This window comes from Colletotrichum siamense (assembly GCF_013390195.1).
Source record: "Colletotrichum siamense strain Cg363 chromosome Unknown KSG_Cg363_contig02, whole genome shotgun sequence".
In the NCBI taxonomy this organism is placed as follows: Eukaryota; Fungi; Ascomycota; class Sordariomycetes; order Glomerellales; family Glomerellaceae; genus Colletotrichum; species Colletotrichum siamense.
The window spans coordinates 1,464,961-1,490,514 of NW_023501015.1; the positions used below are offsets into that span (position 1 = coordinate 1,464,961).

The 25,554-nt window shown below is 57.2% G+C and overlaps 8 protein-coding genes across 8 annotated transcripts; 5 read left to right on the plus strand and 3 right to left on the minus strand.

The window, feature by feature from the left end:
- Positions 1–867: 867 nt before the first annotated feature.
- PCL1 (PHO85 cyclin-1) lies at positions 868–2,013 on the plus strand (the record flags this gene model as incomplete). The annotated part of the gene is made up of 1 exon (XM_036634240.1): positions 868–2,013. The coding sequence occupies one exon, from the start codon at positions 868–870 to the stop codon at positions 2,011–2,013; it is 1,146 nt and encodes a 381-aa protein (XP_036498999.1).
- A 5,339-nt stretch (positions 2,014–7,352) lies between these two features.
- Positions 7,353–10,856, plus strand: HMA5-0 (putative copper-transporting ATPase HMA5; the record flags this gene model as incomplete). The annotated part of the gene is made up of 1 exon (XM_036634241.1): positions 7,353–10,856. The coding sequence occupies one exon, from the start codon at positions 7,353–7,355 to the stop codon at positions 10,854–10,856; it is 3,504 nt and encodes a 1,167-aa protein (XP_036499001.1).
- Positions 10,857–12,057: 1,201 nt separating this feature from the next.
- Positions 12,058–15,534, plus strand: MET10 (Sulfite reductase [NADPH] flavoprotein component; the record flags this gene model as incomplete). The annotated part of the gene is made up of 1 exon (XM_036634242.1): positions 12,058–15,534. One exon carries the CDS (start codon positions 12,058–12,060, stop codon positions 15,532–15,534), a length of 3,477 nt encoding a protein of 1,158 aa, XP_036499003.1.
- Positions 15,535–15,786: 252 nt separating this feature from the next.
- On the minus strand, positions 15,787–17,392 carry CGCS363_v002394 (Hydroxyacid-oxoacid transhydrogenase; the record flags this gene model as incomplete). Its single annotated transcript, XM_036634243.1, has 3 exons — positions 15,787–16,214; positions 16,277–17,309; positions 17,363–17,392. 3 exons carry the CDS (start codon positions 17,390–17,392, stop codon positions 15,787–15,789), a joined length of 1,491 nt encoding a protein of 496 aa, XP_036498992.1.
- An 852-nt stretch (positions 17,393–18,244) lies between these two features.
- BAPA (Beta-peptidyl aminopeptidase BapA) lies at positions 18,245–19,405 on the plus strand (the record flags this gene model as incomplete). Its single annotated transcript, XM_036634244.1, has 1 exon — positions 18,245–19,405. The coding sequence occupies one exon, from the start codon at positions 18,245–18,247 to the stop codon at positions 19,403–19,405; it is 1,161 nt and encodes a 386-aa protein (XP_036498993.1).
- Positions 19,406–19,539: 134 nt separating this feature from the next.
- CGCS363_v002396 (uncharacterized protein) lies at positions 19,540–20,150 on the minus strand (the record flags this gene model as incomplete). The annotated part of the gene is made up of 2 exons (XM_036634245.1): positions 19,540–19,899; positions 20,031–20,150. The coding sequence occupies 2 exons, from the start codon at positions 20,148–20,150 to the stop codon at positions 19,540–19,542; spliced, it is 480 nt and encodes a 159-aa protein (XP_036498994.1).
- Positions 20,151–21,397: 1,247 nt separating this feature from the next.
- Positions 21,398–23,617, plus strand: cla4 (Lysine--tRNA ligase cla4; the record flags this gene model as incomplete). The annotated part of the gene is made up of 8 exons (XM_036634246.1): positions 21,398–21,654; positions 21,712–21,758; positions 21,814–22,050; positions 22,101–22,134; positions 22,191–22,431; positions 22,490–23,341; positions 23,395–23,551; positions 23,607–23,617. The coding sequence occupies 8 exons, from the start codon at positions 21,398–21,400 to the stop codon at positions 23,615–23,617; spliced, it is 1,836 nt and encodes a 611-aa protein (XP_036498996.1).
- A 370-nt stretch (positions 23,618–23,987) lies between these two features.
- COX15 (Cytochrome c oxidase assembly protein COX15) lies at positions 23,988–25,499 on the minus strand (the record flags this gene model as incomplete). Its single annotated transcript, XM_036634247.1, has 2 exons — positions 23,988–25,065; positions 25,120–25,499. The coding sequence occupies 2 exons, from the start codon at positions 25,497–25,499 to the stop codon at positions 23,988–23,990; spliced, it is 1,458 nt and encodes a 485-aa protein (XP_036498990.1).
- Between the last annotated feature and the right edge of the window lie 55 nt (positions 25,500–25,554).

The window sequence follows — 25,554 nt, forward strand, 5'->3', positions numbered from 1 at the left end:
TGCCGCCAAGAGTTGCATTCGAGCAGAGTTCGTGACCAGTTCGTCACAGCCATAATATCGAGTTAATCTGGAGATTTACCTGGACTCGGAGTGTTGAGAGTGTTGCGCCACACTCCACCTGTCGAGGTTAAATACAGTACTACATCTGCAACTCCAGCAAGTCCAGTTGCTGCACCCGCACCGACGCTGCATCCCGCGAAATCCAGACCCCGGCCGGCCAGCCCGCCCCCTGCGACTTCGCTTTTCTCGGAGTGTTATCACCACACCCCTCAGCGACCAACTCTTGCACTCCGACTAAAAACCAACCACCCCCTGCCGACCGTACCCAAGCACGCCCTCCCACCCCTTGCACGCCTCCCACACCCCTGCACCCCTGGGATCTACAGCATTCCAGCCCACCCCAAGCATCCAAGCCCCAGCAGGCACTTCCGTCGGCGTCCTGCTGAGACCCCCTAAAAAACTAACCCCCTACTACCGCTAGCACTGACTAGTACCCCCCTGACAACCCGCCCGCTCAGCCTCGTGGACCGCACGTCAGTGGGTGACGACGAGCTGCCCGCATCCCTCAGTTCCCAGGACCATCCCCAGAGCCTGGCCCCGTCACTTGCGACGAGGCACATGAACTTCGCCGCACACCACACCCGTACCCTCCTTTTCGTCTAATATATCAGCCCAGCCTGCCCTTCCTCACTTCTCCTGCCTTCCTTTATTTCGTCACTCTCCACGACAACATCGACAGCACAAAAGGGACGCTTCCTTCACAAAAGGACCCCTGCGACTATCAATACACCACACGACTCCATCATCGTCACCAACCACCTCGACCACCTCTCATATCCCATATACACACATACACACACAGTCACAATGGAGTCAAGGTCACACCTCACCCAGGCCGAGCTCAACGCCGCCGCCCTCGACCACTTCGTCTACCAACCAGTCAGCAAGTCGATGATTTCCTACCTGGCCGGCGCCGCCTTCAATGTCATCTCCTGCGACAGCGCCCTCATGCCTCCCGCTTCCGCCGAGGCCTACCGTCAACAACAGCTTCCCCCGACACCACCAAGGACACCCGAGCCCCGCGCTGTCCGCACCGAAGATGCCGACCTCCCCACTCTCGAGGCCTTCATTACCCAGCTTGTTGTCTCTTCCAATGTCCAGGTCCCGACGCTCATGTCTACCCTGGTCTACCTCACCAGACTCAAGTCTCGCCTGCAACCCATGGCCCGCGGTCTGCGATGCACCACCCACCGCATCTTCCTTGCCGCTCTCATCCTCACTGCCAAGTACCTCAACGACAGCTCACCCAAGAACAAGCACTGGGCCACCTACAGCCACGTCAACAACGATCTGTCCAACTTTGGCTTCAGCAGGACAGAGGTTAACCTGATGGAGAAGCAGCTCCTCTTCCTCCTGGACTGGGACCTGAGGATCACCGAGGAGGACCTCTACCGCGAGCTCGACCCCTTCCTGGCGCCCATCCGCGCCGAGATCGAGGCTAAGCACGCTCGTCGCATTGCTCGCCGCCGCAAGCAGGAGGAGGAGATGCGCAAGAGACAGGAGGAGATGATCGCCATGCAGTCCTACCCCAGCCCGCCATCCTCGCGCGCCAGCTCTCGCTCGCGACAGGAGACTCCCGACCACGCTCGCTCATACAGCGGCGCCTCCATCACACCACCCGGTCTTTGCTACAGCAGCAGCTATGGCAGCTCCATCAGCTCTTACGCTCCTTCTGTCGCATCTAGCCGGTCCCAGTCCCGCGCCACCACCCCGCTCGACAACCCCGCCGAGGAGCCCTACATGTATGTGCCCAACGGCAGCTTGTACGAGTCTCCCGTGGAAGTGCACATCGAGCAGCCCGCATCAACACTGCCGAAGCGCAAGCCTCTCCTCCCGTACGAGATCAGCACCGAGGAGCTGCGCGACATGCAAGACGGCACCAAGGCGAAGAGGGCACGCATGGGACGTGGCATGTGGGGCCGCGTCTTCGGTGGTGCCGTGACAGTGCGGTAGTCTGCTGCATCGCACAGATTCTTTTCCTTTTGTCACAGCCTCAACAACTTTTTCATCTCTCACATTTTCCTATGTTTGGAGTCACCCCAAAAAAAGCATGGTGTTGGATTGCTTTATAGAGAGAGCACGGAAGGACAGACTTGTTTAGCTTACCCGAGGGCGTTGGTAATGGGACGACTGGTACATGGAACACGGATTATGAGGACACGGCAATCCTCGGGGCATTTGCATATATGGAGTGGTGTTTGGGGCGGATTTCATGAACATGATTATCACTTTTTTCTTTCTTGTCGGTTGGGCTTTTTGGCATCCTCGCATGGTAGAGGTTTGGCCCCTGTTGGGATCTTGGGAAGAACTGTTAGAACCGGTTCAGCAGTATCATATCAGTCAGAGCTCCAAATGAGCATCAGCACACTCTTCTCAGAAGGTGTGCCGGAAATTCAAAGCGCGGGCACCAACCACACTGGTGCCCGTTTCCAAACAACTTTCACTTGCCTCCTTCCGCTCGCGCACATACACTGTGACTTGATGTCTTCGTGAACGGCACCTGGCTCCTCCCGTCCCGTGTCGAACACCCCGCTTGCATCGGGGTCTAGAACGGTTGGCTCTAGTTCACCTCGTGACGTTGGATGCAGGCGGTCGGGGGTAAGTGCCTTTTTTTTTTTTTTTTTTTTTTTTTTTTTTTTTTTTTCCCTATTGAAAATCTTCTGCGGGGTGGAGGGGACGCTGTAGCGGAGCGCGCAGCGCGGTTCGCATTCAGCTTCACATGCGAGACATTTGGGGACGACTGCGGCCTTTGCAGTGTGCCCGGGCAGCGGGAACATCCAGTCATCTGCAGCCGGGGTCGGCGGTGAGGGGTCGGTCATTCTGGGTCAAGCTCGGAAAAGAATCAAAAAACCTCGTGATCTTATTTTGTTCATTTGTATTCTTCGCCATCTGCCATCCATGTATTTATCCCATGTGCAGAAAATTTGCAGTTCATTTTTTTTCGTGCGGTTGGCTGATGACGATATGCGATGGCGGTATTGGAGGGGTTAAAACCACTTGGTTGGTTCTCGTTATCGCAAAAAGCCCATGACTACACCCAGAGTTTATCGCCCCCAGGTCATGATTCGCATCTTGCTCGGGGACAGGACATGAGTCGGGTTCGCCGGGTTCTTGCAACCTTATAACATCATAGCTCGACCAGGGTGCACACAGCACACACGGAATGAATCAAGGCGGGAGGGGGGATGGGTTTTCACATAAAAGTCTGATGCCATCTTGTTACTTCCCGCTGGGCGAGTGATGGTGATGGTGGTGACGGGCAATGACTTGGGAGGCGCCGCATAAACCGGCTAGAGTTGTCTCTCTGCCGCACCTTGGGCGCTCCCCGTTACGGCCGGATCAGAGACATTCTCTATCTCACCTTGCAAGATTGGGCTTGCATCCGTCCGTTGAGGAAGACCCAGCCATCCGGAAGCCGCAGCAGAAAAAAACGGCAAGTTGGGTTTGCAAAAGGTGGAAAGGGGAGGCTTGTGTGTGCCCAGACGCTTGGATTTTACAGTGACACATTGACGTTTGGATGCAGCTAAGCTGGCGGCGTCTCCTAGCTCCCTTCTCTCTGTCAAGGTAAAGGTCCAGCTCCCCGAAAACCGGGGGGTTCTCCCCGATGTTTCTTCGTCTGCATAGAGTTTTCATGTTTGTGTGGTGTGCTGCGGAGGATCTCGGACATGTTCTACAAAAGTAATCGCTTCGTGAACTCCGAAAGAAGGAGGTTGTTTGGGCCGCCCCGGACATTTCATGGGGGTGAGATTGTCGCGATCGACCGGAAGGGCGGATCGTGACGTCGAAATCCCAACGGAGGGGGAAATCTCGGTTTGTTTTCGCTCGTCTTCGTGTTTCCTCTACATGGTGTGTCTGCATATGTAACTCGCCGTTCCATCGTTTACCGTTAAGAGACCAGGAGAGAGAGAAACAGAGTTTCGTAACATCGAGATGCATGGCGTTTTGGGCATTGCAGAGAGTTGCGGAATGCAGCATGCAGAACGCCCGACTGGTTTTAGGGGTCCAAAAAGGTGACGTCTAGATGTGTTGGGCGTGCCAAAAAGTTAGATGGCTGATGGCGGGGATCAGCTTGTCAGCAACGGTACACGTAGCGTGCGTACTGGGGCATGATCCAACGAGCAGAGGCGGGGTTTGAAGAGGGGGATTGGCTACGCCGTCAGATGGGCAAAAACGAGATTCCGCCGTGGCATTCACACAAAGGTGCATCCTTGTGGTTAGGATACATTCAGGTTGCTATCGCGGGCGCTGGTGACTGCGTTTTGAAAATGTCGGTCAGTTGGGAGGGTGTGTGTGAGCGCTGCTGCCGGGCGTGCGGTTCGTGAAGGATGTGGCTGGGGGCGAGCAGCAGGAAGCAGGAATTAGGCTCCGACCCCACGCCGGATCGTGATGCGCATGTTGGGAACTCCTCTCCGCGATTATCGGGCTGTTGTTATTCATGCAAGTGCGATGGCGTGTTTACGTTGCGGTCGTGGTCGTGGAGGCCTGGCTACGTGTTCGTGAGTGGCAGGGCCTTGTGTTGGCCAGGACGGAGCACCTGTTGGCCGGCGGTCGGGTTCCGGGTGGGTCTCGCGGCCGGCACGGGGGCTGGGAGGTTGAGTCACAAGGTCGGGGTCAGGTCGCGGTGTGGCGGTCGGATGCTGCGGTCGCGTTCCATTTGCCAGTAACAACAGTGAGATGCCGATGCACACGACAGTCTCAGTGTCAGGTCTGGCGACGGAACGCGTCCCTCTCAGTGGCATTCGACGCCGCGGTGTGCTGCACTGCTGCCGTGAGCTATCAGACCATCAGGTTTAGGCATTAGGTCAGCCCGCCTCCGAATCCGCGGACACAGGCCGTGGTAGAGTGCTTAGAGCCAAGGTCAAGTGATTCCATCCCTGTCTGTTCGCCCGGCAGTCAGCCAGGCAGGCCCGCAACGCGAACCCGAGTGCTCCGGCTGTGCGAAATCGAGAAAGTGTCAAAGATGTGGTCTGCTGTAGGTTGGGTTGACTGGTGTGGCTTGGGCCAATGGTTCGTCGCCCCTGGGTGCTGTCTGAAACATTGCGAGTTACGCCTGATTGATTTTCTGGGGAGCATTGGTACCCATGCGAACGTTGAAGGCCTGCTGCGCCGACTCAGCCTCAACCCGAGCCCGCAGGCCACCTTGTGCATCGATTTCTTGGCGTTGGCAGACTCACTTTCTGACCATTGGCATCATACGGCCCGGCGGGCTTGGCGAGGTCCGGAAGGCTATGAGCCTCTCAGCCTGGAAAGGACCGGCTGGCTGGCCATGGTGTAAGCACCGATAACGAGAGGATGCCGAGTCCTCCTGCGATGCCCATGACTAGATCATCCTCGGAAGGAGTCGACAAAAATGTGGAAGATGGCTCAAGCGGGCACTGTCACGTCGCCGTGTTAGTCGCCAGGCGATGAGGACTCAGCCACGACTTCGGATGCACACGCTAGGGAAACCAGCTTGACCCGACTGTCCGTCGTGAAGCTGACGAAGCTTCAAACAACGTGGAAACCGTCTGAAAAGAGGAAACAGACATCGAAACAGGAAAGCGGGAGGGAGTCGCTGCGTTCGCGTGCGCGGGCTGAGTCGACTTTGGGCGGGTGTCTTTATAACTGGCACCGTTGACATTGCCCAAGCGGTAGTGATCCGATCTCAGCACAGGCTGTGCCGCTCCCACTCGTTGACAAAGCAGCATATCCGAAGTTTCCGTTCCAGAAACTTCGTTGTATCGTGCCGTCGTTCGAGAAGCTCGCGTGGCGCCTGTGCTGTCATGAAGGTTGTCGGCTGGTAGCCTGCTGGTAGAGCATACTGGAAAGCCAAGCGCAGCATCTCTAGAGGCGTTCAATCGAGTGTCCGTAAACGAAGTCGACGTCATTCCGTGTTCGAGTATGTTTGGCATGCTGAACATGTTTGCTTCTTTCTCTGGCGCATCATCATCTCCGTAGCACTGAGTGACATGGAAGAATTCCCCATGCGAGTACTGGCATCGGCCTTTCTATTCGGTAAGCAGCGAAAGACCGGCTAGTCCAACGTTCTGCAGCTCTCATCAGTAGAGACGGTTCTGATCGGATCGAATTTGGGTTCTCAATGATCGACAGGAACGGCGACAAGGGTCGAGAGGAGGAGGAGGCAACAAGATTTGATAACCAAGGGTCTGCGAATGGAGCAATAGGAATCGAGACTGCGCTTAGCAATGCAGGAGAGGCGTGGGTCATGCTGCAGCTAAAGGCTAGCGCAGTGCGGGGAGACGCGGCAGACGCCCCAGACGCCATTGGTGGGTTTGCCACCTCCAATGGCAGGCCATTGATGTGCGAAGAGGGTGGGCAATGAGTCGAGATGACTCCAGATCTCTCCAACGTGGTGGTTCTGACAGCGGGTGCCAGTGAATTGTAATCGGAAGGTTCATGTCGATTCCAGACCCAAGCGCGTTGCTTTGGCGTATCAGCGCGTCGCTTGAGGCACCAAAATGAAACCTGGACGGACCCATAGTGAGCAGATTACGTCACAGTCTGCGCTTTTTCTGCGGAAAAAGCGGTGCAAACACTGTGCCATGGCAGGTATCGATACAGTGCCCGAACTGTGCGGAAGGAGGCAACTTCGGTCGCCGAATGCCAAAAATCTGCAAGGCACAAAACACGCACCCAAAAAAGGCAAGGGGCAATCTGGTCAGCCAACATTGCAAAGCAGCACAATTGCCGCGGAATGAAAAGTCAAATGGGCCAGGAAAGGGGAAATGACAGATGGCATCGCCGTACTTAAGGCACCTTGCTTTACCTGAGATAATAAAACCATGGGTGTCCTGCCTTTTCTGGCTCGATACTGACTTCCGTCGCAACTTCTCGGCTGGCAAGCAAGGGATTCCGGGCTTTGACCACACCCTTTCGGCCACTGACAACCTGGAACTTTACGCTCTGCGCCGTCGATCTATTACAACTACATCCACGCACAGCATCGACTAGTAGAGCCACCGCAGCTCATTCCGCCTCCCTTCATCGCTGGTTTCCCCGGTATTACCGTCCAGTGTCGTCGTCCGTCTCCGGCGCTCGAGTATTTGGCACAAGTTTAAAGTTCATCGCCGTCTTAAGGCCGGGTGGGCCTGTGACCGGAGAGAAAAAAAGAAAAATTCAGATTCTGAATCGTCGACCTTGTGTACGCGCATTGGCCACCGTGAATACGGAACCGAAAACAAAAATCAAACTGACGATTTAGCAGGATTACAGCGCTCAGGGGCGAGGCTGCTAGAGAAGAAGACAGAGGAAGAGGCCGACGACGGACGCCAACAACGGCGACAGAAGCAACGATGAATCCACGCATTACCACTTCGTTTTTGCTCGCCAACCTTCACTGCCCGTCATGTGTGTATTCGATCCAACAGGCTCTCAAAGAGTCGTGCAGTCGCGACGTGATTTGGGTGTCACCCAACGTGGTGACCTCAGTCGTCACCGTTGAGCACAGGCACACTGAAACCCCCGAGGTCACTATCCGATGTATGGCGAAGGCGCTGCAAGAAGCTGGCTTTGAGATCAGTGGTGTGACGACGACGGCTACCACCAGCAGTGACTTGGACGTACTGAATGAGCCGTCCGCGTGGCCCGATGCTGAATCGCCGGCTCAGCGAGAGGCTCATCTCTTGAACTGCAAACAGTGTCGCGACTCTGGGGAATCTACCCCTCACGGCTCATGTCGCTCACTCATACACGAATACGCGTCAGACGACGCCAGTGCCAGCGGCAGCGGCAGCGACACACGCCGAGGATCAGGAACAGAGACGCCCGTCAAGTGGAGAGCAACCCTCTCTATTGGGGGGATGACCTGTGCCTCATGCAGCAATGCCATCACCGAGGAGCTCAACAAGAAGGACTGGATCGACACTGCCGTCGTCAACTTGGTCACTAACAGCGCAACCGTCGACATTTCCGATAAGGCGGATGCTGAGAAGATTGCAGAGACCATCGAAGACATGGGATACGACGCCAACCTCGACAGTGTCGCAGAAGTCAGGCAAGAGGAGTCGGGTTCCAATCTGTGGAGGGCCGCCGTGGCTGTTGGGGGAATGACGTGTGCTTCATGCGCCAACACTATCACCGAGCAGCTCAGCAAGAACGACTGGGTTTCCAAAGTTTCGGTGAATCTAGTCACGAATAGCGCTACCGTCGATTTCACTGTGGAGGGCAAGCAAGACGAAATCGTCACTGCCATTGAGGACATGGGCTACGATGCCACGCTGGACAGCGTTAAGAGTGTCAAGTCCGAGAACAAGGGTGCTCAAGAGCGGACGGTTCAAATCTCAATCCACGGCCTCTACTGCCAACACTGCCCATCCCGGGTTTCACACTCTCTGAGATCTTTCAAGCGCGTCAAGGTCATTTCAGAGCCCACGCCCGAGAAGCCCGTCATCAGCGTCAAGTACACGCCCGACGCACCGTCTTTTACTGTACGCGAGATTCTCTCTGCCATTGACGCGGCGGATCCGGCCTTTCGAGCTTCGATTTACCATCCTCCCAGTCTCGAAGAGCGCTCTAAGCTGATTACGCAGAAGCACCAACAGCAGCTTCTGAGGAGAATCTATCTGACCCTCGTCGTCGCTATCCCTACTTTCGTCATCGGCATCGTATACATGAGTCTTATTCCCGACACGGATGACGGGAAGCACTGGTTGATGAAGCCCTGGGTTTCAGGCATCAATCGAGCACAAATCGCCTTGTTCATTCTCTCGACGCCGGTCTACTTCTTTGCGGCCGACGTGTTCCATACCAGAGCTATCAAGGAGATAAGCAATTTGTGGCGCCCGGGCAGCAAGACCCCGATCCTTCGGCGCTTCTACAAGTTTGGCAGCATGAACATGCTGATGTCCCTCGGAACCACCATTGCCTATGTCTCGTCCATCTGTCAGATGATATCTGCTGCAATCAACAAGCTGGCGGAGATTGACGACACTCAGTTCTACTTTGATTCCGTGGTCTTTTTGACCATGTTCTTGCTTCTTGGTCGCCTGATCGAGTCGTACAGCAAGTCAAAGACTGGCGATGCGGTCGAGCTTCTGGGCAAACTCAGGCCTACAACGGCGATTCTGGTCACGAAAGATTCCATCGGGAAAACAACAGATGCGACTGTCGGTGTTGACATGCTCGAGTATGGCGACATTATCCGCGTGCCTCACGGTGCCTCGCCTGCCGCTGACGGTATTGTTCTGCAAGGCGAGAGCAGTTTCGATGAGTCTAGCCTGACTGGCGAGTCTCGTCTTATTAAGAAGGTCCCCGGCGATGAGGTTCACGCTGGAACTGTCAACAAGGACTCGGCCATTCAAGTGCGTATTACTGGTGCTGCAGGCGCATCCATGCTCGATCGAATCGTCTCCATCGTCCGCGAAGGTCAAACAAAGAGGGCGCCAATGGAGCGCATCGCCGACATGCTGACGGCGTACTTTGTCCCGATCATCACCCTGATTGCAGTCCTGACTTGGCTTACCTGGATGATACTTGGCTATGCCGGTGTCATTCCCGACCGTTACCTCGACTCTGGGAGTGGCTGGGTTGCCTTCGCGTTACAATTCGCCATATCCGTCTTCGTCGTGGCCTGCCCCTGTGGCCTCGCTTTGGCAGCTCCGACAGCCATCTTCGTGGGCGGCGGCCTCGCTGCGAAGCACGGTATTCTTGCAAAGGGAGGTGGCGAGGCGTTCGAAAAAGCGAGCAATGTCGACGTCGTCGTCTTCGACAAGACCGGGACCCTGACTGTTGGCGGCGAGCCCAAGGTCACCGACACGAAACTATTCCTTGACTTGGCGGAAACCAACATTGAAAGCAGCTTGGTATTGGCCACACTACGGGCAATCGAAGAAAACAGCAGCCACCCAGTTGCCAAGGCGATCGTTTCTTACTGCACGGCCCAGACCGAAGTCTGGGCAGAGGTGGAAAATGTTCAAGAATTACCCGGCAAAGGCATCAGAGCAACAAACCGAGGTGATAAGCATAGCGAATCTTTCGAAATGATCGTCGGAAATGAGGCTCTCATGCGCGACTACAATGTCGAGCTCGTAGAGCAGGTGACTACCCAGCTCCAGATTTGGAAGACCGAGGCCAAGTCCGTTGCTTTGGCAGCCATCAAGTCAAAGGCCGACTCGGATGCGCCTTGGACGCTGGCTTTGGCTTTGTCCATCTCAGACCCTATTCGTCCCGAGGCGCTCCCCATCATTCGTGCACTCAAGGATCGTGGAACGCGTGTCTGGATGCTCTCGGGTGACAATGTGGTCACTGCCAAGGCGGTAGCATCGCGCGTTGGAATCAACCCTGACAACGTCCTGGCCGAGGTCCTTCCTTGGGAGAAGGCAGACAAGATCACGTACCTGCAGAACGTACTCAAAGCGCGGGTCGGCAGGTCGAGAGAGCATTCAACAAAGCGAGCCATGGTTGCCATGGTCGGAGATGGCATCAACGACTCGCCGGCGTTGACCAAGGCCGACGTGGGCATTGCCATCGGCAGTGGCAGCGACGTGGCTATCTCGAGCGCCGACTTCGTCCTTGTGACGAGTGATTTACGAGCGATAGTGACCCTCTTGGACCTGAGTCGCAAGGTGTTTGGGCGTATTAAGGTGAACTTTGGATGGGCACTCATATACAATCTTCTCGCTATCCCTATTGCCGCCGGCTGTTTATACCCCATCACAACATCCGGAGGACAGCATATTCGACTGGACCCCGTGTGGGCCAGTCTGGCGATGGCATTGAGCAGCATCAGCGTGGTTCTCAGCTCTCTGGCGCTGCGGACGAAAGTCCCTGGTTTTGGATTCCGCCCGCGTGGGCTGTAACGTTATCATCGATCATTGTTGCCCTTGGGCATGTATTACTGTAAAATGCACTGAATAGCGCGGGGGCAACCCAATGTACAAGAAAAGGAATAGAGAGCAGCAGCCTAATAGAATGAATCAAAGGAACCCGTCGTCTCTCGTCGTCCCTCTTCGTCGTCCACTTTAACAGCTCTTCTAGACACTTACACCTTCTGCCACCTGACCTATCACCCGGAATTCGAGTCATCCTCAAGTCCCATATAATCATTGATGATAGTCATTTAATCCTTGGATAGATGAGTTACTTGGGTCATCCGTGTCACATCTGCAGCAACTGGCCGAGGTGTTGGGCGGAAGTGGTGAAATCATCGGGGCGGGTACTGATGCCGCGGCCGAGCGGATACCGCACCGAGAACCGGCCGGGGAACCGACAGCCTGGGGACAAAAGGGTCCGGCAGTTTTGCGATCGGACGGGGTTGCCACCGAGGAAGCAAAATCTGGGGCAAAGACCGCATTGAGGCTTGCAATTCCGGGACGAGGAGGAGTCAAGTCGAGCACGCAATTGCAGGCGCGACGCGGATTTGGTAAGCCAGAGGTCCGGCCAAGGGACCTTTAGTGGAGCCAAAATGGTGCAATGTGGGGCTGCCGCACATGTCCCCGGGGCGTTGATTGGCGCGCGATGGCGCAATTGTCCCCTAGTCAATTCTGCGAGCTTCAACAATTTCCAAACGCCGAGTTTCGCACGCCAACATGAGCAAGAAGAGAGAGGTTGACGAACCGCAACTGGCGCATGAGCATGGCTGGGGCCCGGGAGGAGCAGCAGCGGCTTCCATTGCTAGGTAATCTGCGGCAAAGGACTGGACTGGTAAGGTGAGCCCGGCTAAGGACAAGTCCCCCTTGTCACTCTCTTTTGCTTTGCTTATATTTTTTTTATATTCCCTCGGACCCTGCTCGGAGTCTTCGACCTTGAGATACCTTCGTCTCTTACTTACCAATCCCTTTCCTCCCCACGATCCCAAGGTCCTCCTAGAACGAAGAAGCTCTCGTTCAGGTTGACGCAAGTGAGTTTGCTTGCCCTTGGTGAATCAATTGCTTGTTTGCGACCATTCTCTTGCGCGTGGTCCGGCTTCTCCTTCTGGTCTTGCGTCTATATTTGACCATCTTTAATCGCATCTTTTTTGCCGTATTTATTCCCAAGTTTCTCTTGAGACAACCTCCCAAGATGCAGTTCAAGCAGCAGGAGAGCAGCGGCTCTGCCGCCGTTCTCGATGCCAAGTCTCCCGCCCCCGTTGCTCCCGTCAAGAAGGTCTCCTCCACTCTTCCCTTTGGCCAGCCCGTGGCCCTCGCCTCCATCTCCGGACCGACCTACGTGACTGCGCAGCTGCTCGTTCAGCAGGTCGCCTACCTCCTGTCCGACAAGATCTTCTCCTACTCCGCCCCGACTTTCGATCTCGATGTTGCCGCCAAGGCCTGGGCCGAGGCCAAGGAGAAGAACATCCACGGCGAGGCCACCGACCTCGTCCAGCTGCAGACCAGGACCGGCGCCGGCGCGCTCGCTCTGGGCTACATCTTCAGCCCAGACTTCGACCTGGCCAAGAGGCACCTGCCCCAGACTCTGCTCGCGCCTACCCTGAGCTTGAGGAACCTGCGCGCTGCTCTTGACCAGCTGAGCCTCCTCTACGGAGTTGCCTCCCCCTTCGTTGCCCACGTTGCGGCTCTCGACTACGATGCCGCAAACGGCCTGGTCTCCGACTACGACACTGCTCTGCGCACCGCCGAGGAGCTTGGCCTCGGCCTGGTTGCCAGCTCCAGCGCCTACGAGACCCAGCACATGGCTCTCTTCGCGACCCTCATGGCTGCTCTGATGCCCACTCTTCACATCTACGACGGTGTAAGACTCGCCCGCGAGACTTCCCGCATTGTCGATGCGCTGAGCGAGAGCGGCATTGCCGACCTCTACAAGAACATCACATCCGAGTCCACTGGTGTCACTGAGAGAGCCGCCATCTCTTCCAAGGTCGCCGACCTCCTGGATGTGTTCAACAAGCACCTCGACCCCACCGAGGACCACGAGAGCCAGCACACTGCTCTGTTGGCCACCCTCATGACCGCTCTCACCCCCAGCCTGGGCGTTGAGGACGGTGTCAAGCTCGCCAAGAAGACCCTCAAGGCTTCGGACCCCATGGGCAAGAAGGGCGTTGCCGAGACCTACCAGAAGATCTCCAGCGAGGTCCAGTCTCTCAACAAGAGGCTGGACGACGCCGGCAAGGTTGTTGAGCTCCTGAAGCTCTTCAACAACGAGCTCGGCACCAACTACGAGCTCTTTGAGTACTACGGACACGACGAAGCCGAGAACGTTCTCGTCGTCTTCGGCAGTGCCGAGGCTCAGCTCGCGAAGCAGGTCGTCACCCGTCTCGCTGCCGACGGTGCCAAGGTTGCCGCCATCAACGTTCGCGTCTACCGCCCCTTCGTCGAGGAGGCCTTCCTGGCTCGCATTCCCGAGTCTGTCCGCACCGTCTCCGTCTTGGGTCAGGTCAAGGACGACATCTCCGTCAACGACGGCTCTCTGCAGTCTGCTCTGTACACCGATGTTCTGACTGCCATCTCCTTCGCCGGCAAGTGGCGCCAGGACCCGGCTGTCAGGGACGTCAAGTACTCCGCCTCGGAGGCCTTGACCCCCCAGACTGTTGCCGACATCTTTGGCAAGCTCCAGAACGCCCAGGCCGACTCCAAGCCTTTCCCCTCTCTGGTCCAGGCCCACCAGTACACCTTCTGGGACGTCGACGACTCTGCCGCCGCCGACTCGCCCGTCGTTGTCAGCAACCTGCTGTCACGCGAGTCCACCAGCAACGTGTACGTTCACGAGTCTTTCGACAACCTTACCCAGGGTGGTATCGTCCGCACCGACATCCGCAGCTCCAAGAAGGCTGTCGAGGCTCCTTACGCCATCGAGGAGGCCGACGTCGTTGCTGTCGGTGACGAGAAGCTTCTCAAGGATCTTGACGTTCTCAAGAGCGTCAACGCCAACGGCAAGCTTCTCCTGAAGCTCCCCAACTTCAAGGAGGAGGACGTCGAGAAGCGTCTTTCCCCTGTCGTTCGCAAGCAGATCCAGGACAAGGGTATTGAGCTCTACGTTCTCGATGTTGCCGCCTCTCCTGCGTTCGAGAAGGAGCCCCAGGTCGTCAAGTTCCTCTTTGAACTTGCGTTCCTCCAGATCGCCCGCCCCGACATCTCTGCCGAGGAGGTTGCCAAGATCGCCCTCATTGAGGGCTTCCCCAACACCCTCGCTGAGTGCGTCGACGCTCTCGGCCAGTGCCTGCGCAAGGTCGAGTCCCAGGCCGCCTGGGCCGAGCTTCCCGAGGACGTCGTCGTCAGCGCTCTGCCCTCGACCATCAAGCCCAACAGCTTCGTCGCCTTCGACAAGGAGGAGCCCGAGGTCGAGTCCAAGCTTGTCGACTGGCAGGCTGCTGCCAAGGGTCTCGCTTTCAAGGAGGCGTACGGCACCCAGGCTACACTGCGCCCCGAGCTGCCCGTCAAGACGTCTACCGTCACCGTCAAGGAGAACCGTCGTCTTACTCCCGCCACGTACGACCGCAACATCTTCCACATCGAGTTCGACCTCGGCGACTCCGGCGTCACCTACAACATCGGCGAGGCCCTTGGCATCCACGCCGAGAACGATGACAACGAGGTCCGCGAGTTCATCGAGTGGTACGGCCTCGACCCCAACGCCCTTGTCCAGGTCGCCGCCCGCGAGGACCCCAACGCCTTCGAGACCCGCACCGTCTACCAGTCCCTCAAGCAGAACATCGATGTCCTCGGAAAGCCGCCCAAGCGCTTCTACGAGGCCCTCGCCGAGTTCGCGACGGACGAGAAGGAGAAGGAGATCCTCAATGGTCTCGGCGGCCAGACTGGCGCCGAGGACTTCAAGAAGCGCTCCGAGGTCGACACCCTCACCTACGTCGACATCCTGCAGGAGTTCCCCTCGGCCCGCCCGTCCTTCCACGACCTCGTCCGCATCATCTCCCCCCTGAAGCGCCGCGAGTACTCCATCGCCTCCGCCCAGGCCGTCACCCCCAACTCCGTCGCGCTCATGATCGTCGTCGTCGACTGGGTCGACCCCAGAGGCCGCACCCGCTACGGCCACGCCACGCACTACCTCAAGGACCTCCCCGTCGGCGCCAAGGTCACCGTCTCCGTCAAGCCTTCCGTCATGAAGCTGCCCGCCTCCCCCAAGGCGCCCCTCATCATGGCCGGTCTCGGTACCGGTCTCGCCCCCTTCCGCGCCTTCATCCAGTACCGTGCCCTCCAGAAGGCCCGCGGCGAGGAGATCGGCTCCATCCTGCTCTACCTCGGATCCCGCCACCAGCGCGAGGAGTACCTCTACGGAGAGGAGTGGGAGGCCTACCTCGACGCCGGCGTCATCACGCACCTCGGCGCCGCCTTCTCCCGCGACCAGCCCCAGAAGATCTACATCCAGGACCGCATGCGCGAGTCCATGCGCGACCTGGTGCAGAGCTACATCAAGGACGAGGGCAGCTTCTACCTCTGCGGTCCCACCTGGCCCGTTCCCGACGTCACCGACGTGCTCATGGAGGCCATCAACACGGAGGCCAAGCAGAGCGGCAAGAAGGTCAACGCCCGCAACGAGATTGAGAAGCTCAAGGAGGAGGACCGCTACATTCTCGAGGTCTACTAGACTGTCGCGCTCGGACATATCTGCTGGATTTGCGTGTGTACATATAGTCATCTACGGCCATGGGCCTTGCGAAAAGTTTCTTTGATTACATAGCCGGCTGTCATATTTAAGCACTCGTCAATTCTCTAAACAATTAGACTCATCGCACCATCGTCGTGACATTTCTTTTCCAATTGGTGCTGCCATGCTAGCTTGCGCGTGCTTTCCAATCTCGCAATGCATATTTACGCTCATCATATCCAACCCAACATATTAATGCGTCAAAGAAGCCTCAAACAACCCTCTCAACTGCTCCCTCTCCTTCTGCAGCTCCGTCTCCAACCCGGGGGCGAGCATCAGCACCCTGGCCTGCGGGATGGTGCCCTCGACGAGATCGTCCAGGTGCTCCGTGCCGAAGCCGAGCTCCTTGATGCCCGCGGGCTGGTCGCCGAGGTCGGCGAGGAACTTTGTCAGCGCGTCGGCCAGCACGGCGCCGGCGTCCTCCTTGCGCACGCGGGAGACGTCGACGCCGAAGGCCTCGGCGGCCGCGAGGTGGCGCTCCGGGTTGGAGGCGCCCGTGAAGCGGAAGACGGCCGGGGCGGTCACGGCGACGGACACGCCGTGCGGGATGATGGGGTAGTTCACCTTGTAGCCGGAGTGCTGGTAGCCTGGGTTCTGGCCGGAGATGGGGTAGGACATGCCTGTTGGGGGTTGGTCAGCATTTCCGGGACTCTATGGCATGTTCAAGGGGTACTGGTCATACCGTGGCAGAGATGGACTCCGGCGTTTCCGAAACCAACACCGGCGAGCGTCGCGGCGAGGAGCATCTCGCTCTGGGCCTCAAAGTCGTCCGGGTCGCGGACGGCGCGGGGGAGGTACTTAACCGTTGCGCGCAGGGCGTGGAAGGAGAAGACGTCGCTGATGGGGTTGGCGCCCTGGTACGCGGGGCGGAGGATGGGGTTCTTGGGGCGGGGGACGCGCTCGTGGAAGGGGATGGCGGTCCAGGACTCGAGGGAGTGGCAGAGCACGTCGAGGCCGGAGGCGGCCTTGACGGCGGAGGGCATGGTGCGGGTGTTGAGGGGGTCGCAGATGCCGAGGGTGGGCTTGAGGTTCCTGTGGGCGACGCCGGTCTTGGCGCGCTTGGAGACGAGGTCGAAGATGGCGGTGCCGGTGGTCTCGGAGCCGGTGCCGGCGGTGGTGGGGACGGCGATGAGGGGCTTCAGGGGCTTGTCGACGGGGCGGCCGTTGCCGAGGGGCGCGTTGACGAAGTCGAGGAAGGGGGCGTCCGGGTAGCACGAGTAGAGGTTCATGAGCTTGGCGGTGTCGATGACGGAGCCGCCGCCGACGGCGAGGAAGGCGTCCGGGGCGAAGGGGCGGGCCCAGTCGATGGCCTCGCGGACGGAGCTGTCCTTGGGCTCGACGCGGGTCTGGTTGTAGACCTTGTAGTTGATGCCCTCGCGGTCGAGGGCCTCGCGGACCTGCTGCATGGCGAAGAGGCCGTCGACGGTGGGGTCCGTGACGACGGCGACGCGCTTGGCGCCCATGTTGGCGAAGTCCATGCCGACCTCCTGCGTCGAGCCCGGGCCGAAGCGGATGGAGGAGGCGGCCATCTCGAAGGCGTACTCCTTCTGGGAGTGGTCGACCGGGGTTGCGAAGCCGCGAGAGGAGGTCCGCAGGGGCCGCGGGGTGAAGTTAAGCGGGGAGTGGTTGTGGTGGTGGCCTGGGTTTGTGTGGCAGGGGCATGATGGCGGGTGGGCTTGGATTGTCCTCAGAAGAGAGACGGCGCGGGACGCGGCCTGGAGGATGTCGTGAGATGAGAGCTCGTGAGGCGGGTTAGGAGGCGACTTACGTTGGGGATGACGCGGAGTGAAGGCGTCATTGTGGACGGTTTGTGTATGAGATGCTGATATACAAGGTGTAGCACTATGGTACAGATGACAGGCTTACAAGATTGAGTGAGATAGAGACTGGATGCGAGATATGAGAATCACGAACGACAGATGTGAGATGAGAGATGATGTGAAGCTCTCGGTAAACTCAAGGTGGAAAGGGAGCGATGTCGGGATTCAGGTCCCGCGGCTCCTCCGCACAGAGCTGCCCGCTCAGGCTAGGCCATGTTGGAGTGCCCATGGTCGACTACGCCGGGGGGAAGTGTTTGGAGGCGTCTTCCCCCGCATCGAGGCTCCACTTGCCGACCGAGCGATCTAGATGTGGAGCCCGTTTGCCGAGGTACACTAACATGGATCGAATTCTCTCCAAAAGTGACCCTACTTTTGAGACTTGGTCTCCGTCATGCATCTCGAATGCGTCTGCCTGAGGGGAGCAGTTTTCTTACTTACTCCAGCCTGAGCCAAACATTCAGGCAGGCGCTGGATGACCACGCGTTTTGAAGCAGTAAGACGGCGAGACATCCACTTACATCCACGCAAGCGGAGTACGTATTCCCCGGTAGGCAACACTTCCTTGCACGACCTGCCTGATGAAGCAAGTCGGAGCGCTCCAATCGACCAATTGACCAATCATTCACAATGGTTCATGATGATTCATCCGCCAAAGTGGAGGTTTTCGCGATCCTTCGTACGACGAGTTTGCGATGAGGACTATGTCGTTGTGCAAATCGAATAGTATAAAACGGAGGCCATTGAATGGAAGAGAGACAGAATAATCAATCAGGTCAAAGGGCAGCTCAGCACGCTCAATAATACCCTATTTGACTTATATAAACACCATCATGTCCACTCAATCAACCCCCCGCGGCCGCATCCGCGACATCCTCCCGAATCTCCACCTCGGAACCTGGCCGGCCGGCCCCAAGAACTCCATCACCGACATCCCCGGCATCCTGGCCTCCACACAAGAAATCCACACCGACGAGGGCGTCAACACCGGCGTGACCGTCATCCTGCCGCACAAGAACTGGTTCAAGGACGCGTGCTACGCCGGCGTCTTCCGCTTCAACGGCTCCGGCGAGCTGACCGGGTCGCATTGGATCGAGGAGACGGGCCTGCTCGCTAGCCCCATCGTCCTGACGAACTCCTTCTCTGTCGGCGACTGCTACCGCGGCATCTACGAGTACTCCATCAAAAAGTACTCCAACGAGAAGGGCGAAGTGGAGTGGTTCCTGTTGCCCGTTGTCGGGGAGACGTTCGACGGGCATCTGAACGACATCTCGAAGCTGGCCGTCAAGCCTTCGGACGTTATCAACGGCATTGAGACGGCCACGGATGCTCCTGTGCGGGAGGGCAACACCGGTGGCGGCACGGGCATGATCTGCCATTACTTCAAGGGCGGCACGGGCTCGAGCAGTCGTGTTGTCGAAGGATTCGACGGCGAGGGCAACAAGAAGAATTACACCGTCGCGGCGCTGGTGCAGGCCAACTACGGCAAGGCGGCGCACCTGCGCATCGGCGGGTTCCCCGTCGGCCGCATCCTCGAGAAGGAGAAGGCCGACTCCTTCGTCGAGGTTGCCAAGCACAAGGACAAGAAGGACGGCTCCATCATCGTCATCATCGCCACCGACGCCCCCCTGACGCCCATCCAGTGCCAGAGGCTCGCCAAGAGAGCGACGGTCGGGCTGTCGAGGGTCGGCGGGTACGGCCACAACCCGTCCGGCGACATTTTCCTCGCCTTCTCCACCGGCAACCACATCCCTGTGCAGACTATCAGCATGGAGAGACGCGAGGTCGATCCGTGGAAGGCGAAGGCGTTGAAGATTGAGTCCATTGACGATACCAGCATCAACGGACTGTTCGAGGCTGCGGCCGATGCGACGGAGGAGAGTATCTACAACGTGTTGTGCTCTGCCGAGACCATGACCGGTTTCTGCGGCCGGACGATCGAAGCACTGCCTTTGGATCGGTTGAGGGAGATTATGAAGAAGTATGATTCGTAGTACTATCTGGTTTGTCTGCAGTCAATAGCATCGCTTTCTACCCGTAGAAGAGAGGTCCCAGAGTGAATAACAGCCGTATCAATCAATAATCGCTCAGTTTCTCTTCCGCTTTGCCCAACAGTCTGCTTCGTAACTCACCGGCTTGCCAGTTCCGGTCCGAGGAGGTCAGCGTACAGCTTGTCGCAGCCAGCAGCTTTGATCGCATTTAATAGTCCCATTACTTGTTCTAACACCCTGATCCACTCGTCCTCAGTCATCCGACCCCGGTACCCCATTGCGCAGTCCAGAAGGGGCTCCTCGGCAGCCTTGAGTGTGATCATGGCGTGAAAGAGTTGCACTCGTGTCCTGACCCATCTTGGCCTGGCTGACTGTTGCATGCGCTTGGTATCATTGATATCGTACGGGTTTGGTGCTTGCTGGTATAGGTCTCTCATCAAATTACTGACGGCCTGGAACTTGATGCGTAGATCATTCTGGAGCGCGTGCCTTGGAACATCGGTCAGTTTTTTTTTTTTTTTTTTCAACAACGACAACAGATGGGGACATACAGAGGCTCCTAAAACTCCTTTCTAGCTTTTGTGCCCTGTTCTCTGGCCTCTTGTTCTCTGATCTGCTGTTCTCTCGCCTCTTCCTCTCTGGCCTGCTGTTGCCTAGCCTGTTCTTCCCTGGCCCTCTTGGCCTCTCTTCTTCTTGCTCTTGCCCTTGTCCTCTTGCTTGCCGTTGTCTTCTTATTTGGGTCAGCCATTGAAGGTTATCCTGATTTGAGATGCTTTGATTATTTTTTCCTATGTTGTGGCTGATGTTGGAATTCGCGAACGGTAAGTGTGTGGAGTGTGAAGTTGAAGAAAATCAACGACGACATCTTTCAGGGGGAAAGGGGTTGTTCGCATGTGGTGCAGGAGACGAGGTGGTGCCCTCCTAGATCCCCAATGCAGGTTGTTTGGGAAGGCGTTGGGTTCCATATCTTTCAGGAGCTTCTTTCATAGATGCACTTCGGAAAGAGGAACCCAAGAATCGCCAATTTGGGCTAGCGGAGGGGGCTGGCAGGTTCGACTCAGATTGCCCTGAACTTTTGCTTTCTGGATCTTTGCTTCAATTCTTTTTGCAAAACACTACCTGTATCCAACATGGGGAAAGTATCATAACATCAGCGATAAAGGCTCGTTCAGATGTTGGTAAGACTGAGAACCTTGGCAAGACACCCCATGAGAGTCGCTCATCTCACAGGATGTCGTAGTCCGTCCGCAGATTTATGAAGCCTCCTATAGCCTCAACTACAGCTATAATCTTCTCATATAAGCCCAAAACTGTTAATAATTCATGAGACCGCCTAAATTTTCTGCGTCCGGGCGGCTGTATTTCCTGTGTATTTAGTGACTTTAATAAAGACAACAACGACGACGAACGAAGACGATAGCTAACAGCGAAAGACAATGATAACAGCAATCATCATAGCAACTACGACAGCAACAACGATAGCAAGCACACAGGAAACGAAGTCGCTCTGGCATACAATTCATTTCCACAGTTGCTGCTTGCGAATTCGCTGGGCGATGTGTAAAATTAAACCGTCGGGAGATCTAGGTTGGTTTGGACGACGTTGGGTCGCATGGAGGCTCAGGGGCTAGTCGTGCAAAATACAGTGTGCGACTTCGAGGATCACAGTAGCATAACCCCTCCCCCACGTAGCGATTTTGGAAGTCTGCCCCTCCATCCAGGGCGGTGAGTCAGGGCAATTGCTTTTTTGACTCAGTGTGCGCCACTACCCCGCTGCAGCCAATACACTGGTCTGGTGCCCCTCGTCCCGACTTTAAATAATTTTGACTGGTACATCTTCGATCGCGAAACGCAGGATTTTTGGTGAGTCAAAGCCGACCCCGAGGTGACTCGCAATCAGCCTCGAAAGAGAACACCAGCCATTTATAAACACCCCCGGATTTTATAAACTGACAAGGCAAACTCTTTCAGGCAAATACCCCGCAATCCGCAACCATGGCCGACTCCAGCGCCCCCGAACCCCCCACCGAGCAGGTGGCTAAGCTTCTGCTTGACGAGGTCACCGGCGAGATGATCTCCAAGACCGAGCTTAAGAAGCGCCAGAAGGCCCGTGAAAGGGAAGCTCAGAAGGCCGCCAAGGCCGCCGCTGCCCCTCCTAAGCCTGCTGCTGCTAAGAAGGGCAACGCTGAGGCTGACGAGAAGAACCTCGACCCCAGCCAGTACTTTGAGAACCGATCTCGCACTATCAACAAGTACGTCTGATATCCGGGTCAATTGCATGGAATTATATGCTGACCGGACTGGAACAGGCTGCGCGAGACCAAGTCTCCCAACCCCTACCCCCACAAGTTCCACAGTAAGTCCTCCGAACCATTACGGACCACGAAAGAACGGACCTGATACGAATATAGCCGACTACGATCTGCGCAAGTTCACCAGTGACTTCGGACACCTCAAGTCCGGCGAGAGCGACAAGTCCAAGGTCATCCGTGTTGGTGCCCGTATCTACAACAAGCGTGCCTCCGGCAACAAGCTCTTCTTCTACGATGTCCGCGCCGAGGGCGTCAAGGTCCAGGTCATGGCTCAGGCGCAAGAGGTCGCCGAGGGCACCCCGTCGTTCGAGGATCAGCACCTGCACCTTCGCCGAGGTAAATACCAGAATTGATACGCAGAGGAGACATAGGCTGACATGGTCCAGGTGACATTGTCGGTATCATTGGTTACCCCGGAAGGTTCGTGTCGCGTGACTTGGTAAATAGGAATCTCAATTCTAACGAACACCTAACAGGACAGCACCCAAGTCCAAGATCGAGAAGGGCGAGGAGGGTGAGCTCTCCATCTTCGCGACGGAGTTCATTCTCCTGACCCCCTGCTTGCACACCCTGCCCGACGAGTACTACGGTTTTAAGGACCACGAGGAGCGCCACCGCAAGCGTTACCTCGACCTGATCATGAACGAGAAGAGCCGTCAAATCCTCATCGCCAGATCCAAGATTGTCACCTACATCAGAAGGTACTTTGACGACAGGGTTAGTTGGGACTCATTCGCAAGCTTCACACCGAACCCTTGAAACTTACACCACACAGGATTTCGTCGAAGTCGAGACCCCCATGATGGGTCCCATTGCTGGTGGTGCCACCGCCAAGCCCTTCATCACCCACCACAACGACCTGGACATGCAAATGTTCATGAGAATCGCCCCCGAGCTTTACCTCAAGGAGCTCGTCGTTGGTGGTCTCCACCGCGTCTACGAGCTTGGCCGCCAGTTCCGCAACGAGGGCATCGACCTCACCCACAACCCCGAATTCACCACCTGCGAGTTCTACCAGGCTTTCGCCGATGTCTACGACCTCATGAAGACAACCGAGGAGCTCGTCTCCGGCCTTGTCAAGCACCTCACCGGCGGCTACAAGACCAAGTTCCACACCCAACACGGAGAGGTCTACGAGGTCAACTGGGAGGCCCCCTGGAAGCGCTTCGAGATGATTCCCGAGCTTGAGAAGGCCACCGGCGAGAAGTTCCCCCCGGCTGACCAGCTCCACACCGCCGAGACCAACGAGTTCCTCCAGAAGGTCCTCAAGAAGATGAAGCTAGAGTGCTCGCCGCCCCTGACCAACGCCCGCATGATTGACAAGCTTGTCGGCGAGTACATTGAGGAGCAGTGCGTCAACCCCTGCTTCATCTTTGGCCACCCCCAGGTCATGTCGCCCCTTGCCAAGTACCACCGTGAAATCCCCGGTCTTTGCGAGCGTTTCGAGGCCTTTGTGTGCAAGAAGGAGATTGCCAACGCCTACACCGAGTTGAACGACCCCTTCGACCAAAGACTCCGCTTCGAGGAGCAGGCCAACCAGAAGGACCAGGGTGACGACGAGGCCCAGCTCATTGACGAGAACTTCTGCATGTCTCTCGAGTACGGTCTGCCTCCCACCGGAGGATGGGTAAGTGTTATTTCCTGAGCCATACGAGAGGACCACGAACTAACAAATTGCAGGGTATGGGTATCGACAGAATGGTCATGTTCTTGACCGACAACTACAGTATTCGTGAGGTTCTTGCCTTCCCCTTCATGAAGGAGGAGAAGCAGGCGGAGAAGAAGGCCTCCGCCGCGGAGGTCGTTGGTGTCAAGCCCGTCCCTGAGGAGGGTATTGGTAAGTCTCATTCAGCCCTTCGTCGCTAGTTCATGTCTGACTGAACATGTCGCAGCCCACAAGTAGAGGATCAACACGATAGATGAATGGACTGGTATGTCAAGAGACGAATGATGTTGTCATCATTGCTAGTCGTGAGGGCACTCGAAGGTGCCAACCAAAAACAAAAGATATCCGGCAGACATTCCATAGTCTAGAGTTGAGCTTCTATTTTAAATGAAAAAAAAGTTTTAGACAGGAGATGTGATGACCCAGACCTCAAAGGGTGGCCGTGAAACGCATTCCGCCCCTATTGCGTGTTGCTACATTTGTTATACATATCTACTTTTTTGTGTTCATGTGCCATAATGCCATAATGCCAAATCGCTGCCATAATGCAGGTATCAATGCTATTTTAACTCAGGAAAAAACGCTAGCCTCAGAGAGAACATGCCATTCAAGGCTTGATGTTCATGGCCTTGATCCGCTTCTGGACCATGGCGAGGGTGGACTTGGGCACGCGCAGACGGTGACCCAAGACCAGGGCGCCGGTCAACAGGGCCAGGGCGCCGGCCTGGTGCGTCGCGGCCAGGTGTGTGGGGACGATGTAGATGAGGGTGCTGATGCCGAGGGTGGCCTGCAGCAGGACGAGGTGGACGGTGCCGAGGACGCCCTTCTTGACGTCCTTGGGGAGGGCGGCGGCGACGCGGCCGGTGCGGGAGTAGGCGAAGAGGGAAAGGATGGCGGTCAGGGTGGTCATGGCGAGGATGCGGTGGTCGAGCTGGACGGTGCTGGGGTTCTCGAGCATGTTGCGCCACCAGAGGTCGGAGCCGTCCTCCTTGCGGGAGTAGAACTTGTCCCAGAGCTCCTTGGCGGGAGGTGTCAGGCCGAGGCCCATGTAGGGGAACTCGTTGTAGATGAGGCCGGCGTCGAGGCCGGCGACGAGGGCGCCGGACATGGCGGTCGTGAAGACGAGGGCGACGAGGGCGAAGGAGAGGCGGCGGAAGGTCTTGATGGCCGGGTTCTGCAGCGCGGCGAGGGCCTTAGAGGCGGCGACAGGGTCGGCGAGCAGGCGGCGCGTGCGGAAGATGGACAGGGCCGTCATGAGCATCCAGGAGTAGCAGACGAAGGCGGTGGCGAGGTGGGCGGTCAGGCGGTACTGGGAGACGCGGGGGTGGGAGCCGGGAGCGAAGAGATCGTCCTTGAGGCCGGACTTGACCATCCACCAGCCGATGAAGCCCTGGAAGCCGATGAGGCAGGAGATTCCGCAGAGGTTGAGGGCCATCTTGGGCGTGACGCGGCGGCGGGCGATGAAGTACAGGGTCGGCAGGACGAAGGACATTCCGATGAAGCGGCCCCAGAGGCGGTGAGACCACTCCATGAAGTAGATCTTCTTGAACTCGTCCATGGTCATGTGCGGGTTGAGGAGCTTGAACTCGGGAGAGGCGCGGTACTTTTCGAATTCGGATTCCCAGTCGGCTTCATTACGAGGGGGCATGGAACCGGTTACGGGACGCCATTCGGTGATACTCAAGCTGATTACGGTGTTACTCAAGCTTCAGAGGAGTTGTGTCGAGGTTCAGGCATACCCAGATTCAGTCAACCTCGTAAGACCACCCCAGACAACGATACCAAAGACACTGACGGCGGAACCAAGAAGCCAGTAGGCCACCGACTTGGAGTTCGTCTCGGGCCAGGCGCTCTTCTTGACGGTGTCCTTGGCCGCCTCGGTGGCTTGCTGGATAATCGGAGAGGTCTTGTCGACGACGGCGTTGCTGCTAAAGCTCAGAGGCGCCTTGGTCTGGTTGAAGCATCGGGTCTGCTGCTGCTGCTGGGATCGTACGATGTCAAGGATTCGGGAAGACGAGGAGCGCCATTGCGGCTGCTGGCGCTGGCATTGTCGGCATACGAACAGCGAAGGCGACGCCTTGAGGGCGAGCCTTCGCAGTCCCGGTGCGAAAGACGCCATGTTGGGCCCGTGGGGGGTGAGTGGTGCTTGCTGCGACGCAGTGGGAGCTGTTTGG